We start from the raw sequence: 5,666 nt of genomic DNA on the forward strand, positions 1-5,666 counted from the left end.
TGTATTTCTTTAAAAAAATGCCTACTCAGGTCTTCTGCCCATTTTTAATTCAATTTTTTGTGTGTCATATAAGTTCTTTGTATATTTTGAATACTAACCACTTATTTTCTATTCAGTAGGTTGCCTTTTTGTTTTGATGATGATTTCTTTTGCTGTACAAAAGATTTTTATTTTGATGTAGTCTCAATATTTTATTTTTCTTTTGTTTCCCTTGCTTAGGAGACACACCTATAAAAATATATCTATGACCAGTAGGAATTTCTATTGACTTAAAGAATAAGAAGTAATTTCTGCCTGTGTTCTCTTCTAGGATTTTTATAGTTTCAGGTGTCACTTTAAATGTTTAGTCCATTTTGATTTTTTTGGTCTGGTGTTAGAAAGTGATCTAATTTCATTCTTTTGCATGTAGCTGTCGAGTTTTTCCAACACCATTTACTGAAGAGACTGTCTTTTCCCCATTCCATATAGTCTCCTTTATGGATTAATTGACCATATAAACATGAGTTTATTTCTAGGCTCTCTGCTCTGTTGGGATGGGCAAAATGGGTGCAGGGGAGTGGGAGATTCAGGCTTCCCATTATAAAATGAGTAAGACACAGGAATAAAGTAGAGCATAGGATATATAGTCAATGATATTGTAATAGTGTTGCATGGTGACAGATGATAGCTACACTTGTGAGCATAGCATAATATATAGAGTTGAATCACTGTACACCTGAAACTAATGTAACATTGTGTGTCAACTATAATCAAATGTACTTTTTTTAAGTTTACTCATCTTGAGAGTGAGCATGTGTGAGCAGGGGAGAGGGGTAGAGAGAGGGGGAAAGAGAATTCCAAGCAGGGTCCATGCTGTCAGTGCAGAGCCCAACATAAGGCATGATAGTGAGATCATGACCTGAGCTGAAATCAAGAATTGGCCATTTTACCAACTAAGCCACCTAGGCACCCCTAAAATTTTTTTTAACTAAACTTTGAACTAGGCTGCACTGACTGCCAGAAAATGCCCATTATCTCTTGTCTGCCATATTTTTACACATGCTTTTTTTTCTCTCCTTCATGTGCACCTTCCTCTAAGTCCACTTTCTATTTCTGAATCTTTGACTAAGTTGTACAGCACTAACCCCCTTTCTGCTAAATGAACTTGTGTCTTTTTTATATCTATATATCTCTTGTTGAACTATAATCTTTTATGTCTGCCGATCCCAAACTGGACTGTGAACAAAGGTGTGCTCCTTCAACTCTCTGCTCTAACATCTAGCATAGTTCTTTGCATATGGTAGATGCTCGGTCAATGATCATTGAATTAGATAAAATAATAAAATTAAAATTTTTACCAGGTGCTTGGCATAGACCAGGCAAAATGATAAATGCCTTCCATATACCATCTCATTCATTGCCTACCCCTTTTACAGATGAAAAACTAACATTCAGAGAAGCTAAAAAGCATTGAGAAGCAAATATTTGGGACATGTGGAAGGGGCCAAGAGAAAAAGCAAAGTCAGCAAATTTTCTAAACAGAATTCCTATGCCAGAAAGCCTTTAGGATTATTTGTGTGCAGGGGTCTGTATGCCTACTCCCTTCCTATCTACTCTGAACTCTGTGTAAATTTTCTCCATTATCCTACTCTTTTGGTTGGGTAGGGTAAGGAAAGACCCAAATATCCTAGCTTCAATTTTCTGCCTCTTTCCAACATCCCAGAGGTGTTTTTAGTGCCTTTATCCCCAGGGAATTTTTAATCTCAGTTAGGGCCTTAATAACAGGATAAATATTCCAGCCTTTTTGCTCCACACTCTCTAATCCCTGCAGGACCGGAGACTTTACTACCACTCCCTGTCCCAGGCCTGGTAAGTCTATCTCTGTATGTCACCCTACAATAAGCACACTACAAACAGGCCAAAGACCTGGAGAACACTAAGATAATTTTCTCACTGAGGTAGTCTCCACTTCAGATAAAAAGGACTTACAAATGAATCACACTTCTTTACCATTGCTATATGCCATGTAGTGCTCTTCAGATGAATGTCTCCCATAAGGATTCCTCACAGTAGCCTCTGAAGTAGGAATGAACTCTCCAGGTCACAGAATCTGAAGCAGGTTGACAAGAGGTTAGGTGACTTGACTGTGATCACATAGCTGGTGAGTTAGCAGAGCTGAGATTTGAAAAGGGCTGCTCTTACTCTTCCACTAACAAAAGTTGAATCCTGGGCAGGTGGCTTCCAGATGCTCATAAGCACTTTCAGTGATGAATAGTGTGTTCCTTTCTTCATGAGACAGCTTTGTTCCTGGACATTTTTCATGAGCTCTAACTCAAATATTAGTGAGAAGGACAGGAAGTGATGACCTCAAGGCATTCACCTTGATCTCTCTTAGAATCTTGGCATACTGTGCTCCACATGTTTTTCCAACTTCATTTTCCCTATCTGTGCAAATGGGGCCGAGGCAAGGGGGGCATGCAGTCATTGTGCTGTGTAACTACAAGGATAGAGTAAACATTCTTTGAGAGGCAGCTCAGAGGCTGAGGAAACTTGATTCAATTATTAAAAGACTGGAAGAAAAGGTGGGGGGAAAAAGTGAAGAAAGCAAGTCTTTCCCATTTATGTCTAGATTATTCAGCTCTCAATTTTCTCCACACCAAAGAAAGGGCATTGAAGTATGGACACTCTAAAAACAATGTCTTATCTAAATGTACGTACCATGTCTGAGTACAGCCTTGTTCATGCATTTTATACAGCAACATATACAGACAGAGTCACATGCTGAACTAAATACATGGTGTGCTCAGAATGGAACAGCTTTACATATACCATTTTACAAGGACTCCCCACCCCCCACCCAGATTTCTCTCTGTCCCTGACCCTTCATCTACCACCAAAACTGAAATACCATCTGAGTATTATTGGTCCCAAGCTCTCTGGTAGAAACTCAGGAAGGGAAATAGCACAGAAGGAAAATTTTAAATGCATGGAAGAAGGGATGATAAGACATAAAGGGACAAGATGTTTGTCTCCATATCACAGTAACAGCCACATTGGGCACTGAGATGGCATCGTGGTCCAGGGTTCCTTCCCCCAGACCACATGAGAAGACCTTATCCTTTGCCTTCTTGCCTCTTTCTCTCTGGGTATGGATAGCTGATGGAAGGGATTGCAAGGAGTACTGCAGCTTAAGGTTAGGGATATAGATGGACTTATCTCCAGAGGGCTCAAGCAGTTCCACTCTCTCTGTTCCCACTAACAGCCAGAACACAGTCACATCCCATCATATTAGAAACCAGTGTGAGAAAGGTACTGTTCCCTCCCGAATATCTCCTGTGTTTATTCCTGTGTCTTGTTCTCAACTTTCCTTTTCATCCTCTTCTCTCCCTCTACTATCCCCTTCCTGACTTTTTAATCAAATTCTTTCTCAAACTCTCAATTACTGGCTGGCTAGTGGATCAGAGAATAGTGAGAAGGTACTTTTAGGTAAGGGAAGATCAGGGAATATAGAAAGTGTGGGTAATAGGCAAAGAGATGGGGTGGACACGTGTAGAAGCTCCATGCCATAATCTGACCAAGCTGGTCTCCATATTTGCTTACAGTTAACAATTGTGTTCCCAGTGATTAAAATTTACTTCTCATACCCTCTTCATGTACCTTTGATTTTTTTATAAGACTGTGTTTTCATTCCTCAGTAACTTTATCAGATCACCTATTATGGCCAAATTAACTTGACATCTACCACTGACCAATTCTGCATGATCTCACCTGTTTCACACAGAAACCTATGACAAGCACAGGATTCTAGTACTAACATAAGCCAGGCAATGTTACGGCTTTAGCAGACTACATGAGACTCAGCCTTTCACCGTGTGTTTGTTGTTCTGAGCCTCATCTGTGAATAACCATGGGCTCAGTGGCTTGAAAAAACCCATCCAACAACACCCCCCCCACTCTGCTTTCTCTTATCTCTCAGTCTTGATCTTCCCGTCTTGAAAAGTAACCACAAATCAAATGTGCCTGACCTTTGATTTTTATATTATTTTATTGTCACATAGGCAGATCAGAAGAAAATAAGAGTACAAGGCAGAATTGGGTTCACAGGCATAGAAGATTCTCCATGGTGAGGATAAGTAACAAGAGTGAGTTCTACAACCATGTCACTCACCCTACAGCCTAGCCTAGACATTGTTGAATCAGACTTAAGTGGAAAGGCTCCTCTGATCCCTGGTAATGATAAATTCACCTCCTGCCATGCATCACTTCCCAATGCTATACAACCTTCTTATCCTGGATGTTTTTTATGAGATCTAACTCAAATTTCTTCTGCTATCCTTTCAGTTTCAGCCACAGAATAAGAATGAATCCCAATGGCTTCATCTGTCAGAGCTTCCTAGGGTTCAGAGCAGGGCAGTAAGGTCTTCTCTACCTACCCTACCTGGACCTGACCATGCATTTCACAAACCACAGCCATCAGAACCCAAACTCTTTTCTGCTCATGGGAATTCCTGGCCTGGAGGCATCCCACTTTTGGATTGCATTTCCCTTCTGCTCCATGTATGCCCTGGCAGTGCTTGGCAACATGGCAGTGCTGCTGGTGGTGCGATCAGAGCCTGCACTGCACCAGCCCATGTACCTATTCCTATGCATGCTGTCTATCATTGACCTGGTGCTCTGCACTTCTACTGTGCCCAAACTCCTTGCACTTTTTTGGACAAATGCTACTGAGATTGACTTTGGGGCCTGTGCTACTCAGATGTTCTTTATCCATGGCTTTTCAGCTGTTGAATCTGGTATCCTGTTAGCAATGGCCTTTGACCGATACTTGGCCATCTGCTGGCCACTGCACTATGGGTCATTGTTGCCCCCAGAGGCTGTGGGCAAGCTGGCAGCTGCTGCTGTGTTTCGTGGCTTGGGCCTCATGACCCCACTCACATGCTTATTGGCAAGGCTGAGCTACTGTAGCCGAGTGGTGGCCCACTCCTACTGTGAGCACATGGCTGTGGTAAAGCTGGCTTGTGGGGGTACACGGCCAAACAACATCTATGGCATTACTGCTGCCACGCTAGTTGTGGGCACAGATTCCATCTGCATCACTGTCTCCTATACACTAATCCTCCGGGCTGTGTTAGGCCTCTCCTCCAAAGAGGCAAGAGCTAAGACCTTTGGCACTTGTGGCTCCCACCTGGGTGTCATCCTTCTCTTCTATACACCAGGGCTCTTCTCATTCTACACTCAGCGCTTTGGCCAGCATGTGCCCCGGCACATCCATATCCTCTTGGCTGACCTCTACCTTGTTGTACCACCCATGCTCAACCCCATCATCTATGGCATGAAGACCAAGCAGATCCGGGATGGGGCCCTCCGACTGCTGAAGCGGGGCATTGTTCAGTCTTAAATCTCCAACCCCACCCTAGAACCTCGTCTTCTTCCTTTAGGCTTGGGCAATTGTTGGGGTGGGCCATTGGGAATACGTGGCCACCAGTTAAACTGTGAGCCAGACTGGGGCAATTGGAGGTTCCTCACACCTTCCCCTGTCCCTGGAATATACATTCTACCCACTATTCCCACGGTGAGAGCTGTTCCATGGACACAGCCTTGAGAGAGTAAGGTATTGTTGAGCCCATCTGGCCAGTATACATGACTGAACCCAGTTAAGCCCTCTCTATAAACTTTTAAGATTTGAC

At 42.8% G+C, this 5,666-nt stretch overlaps 1 protein-coding gene across 1 annotated transcript; it reads left to right on the forward strand.

Moving 5' to 3' along the window:
* The first annotated feature begins 4,429 nt into the window (after positions 1-4,429).
* On the forward strand, positions 4,430-5,377 carry LOC121039513 (putative olfactory receptor 52P1). Its single transcript, XM_040489758.1, has one exon. It carries the CDS (start codon positions 4,430-4,432, stop codon positions 5,375-5,377), a length of 948 nt encoding a protein of 315 aa, XP_040345692.1.
* The last annotated feature ends 289 nt before the right edge of the window (positions 5,378-5,666 follow it).

The sequence above is a fragment of the Herpailurus yagouaroundi genome, unplaced genomic scaffold (genome assembly GCF_014898765.1).
Source record: "Herpailurus yagouaroundi ecotype Mexico unplaced genomic scaffold, PumYag 180, whole genome shotgun sequence".
Taxonomy (NCBI): domain Eukaryota; kingdom Metazoa; phylum Chordata; class Mammalia; order Carnivora; family Felidae; genus Herpailurus; species Herpailurus yagouaroundi.

What these genes read in the sequence shown, in the direction of transcription:
- LOC121039513 (XM_040489758.1), top strand. Translation starts at nt 4,430, where the DNA reads ATGCATTTCACAAACCACAGCCATCAGAACCCAAACTCTTTTCTGCTC.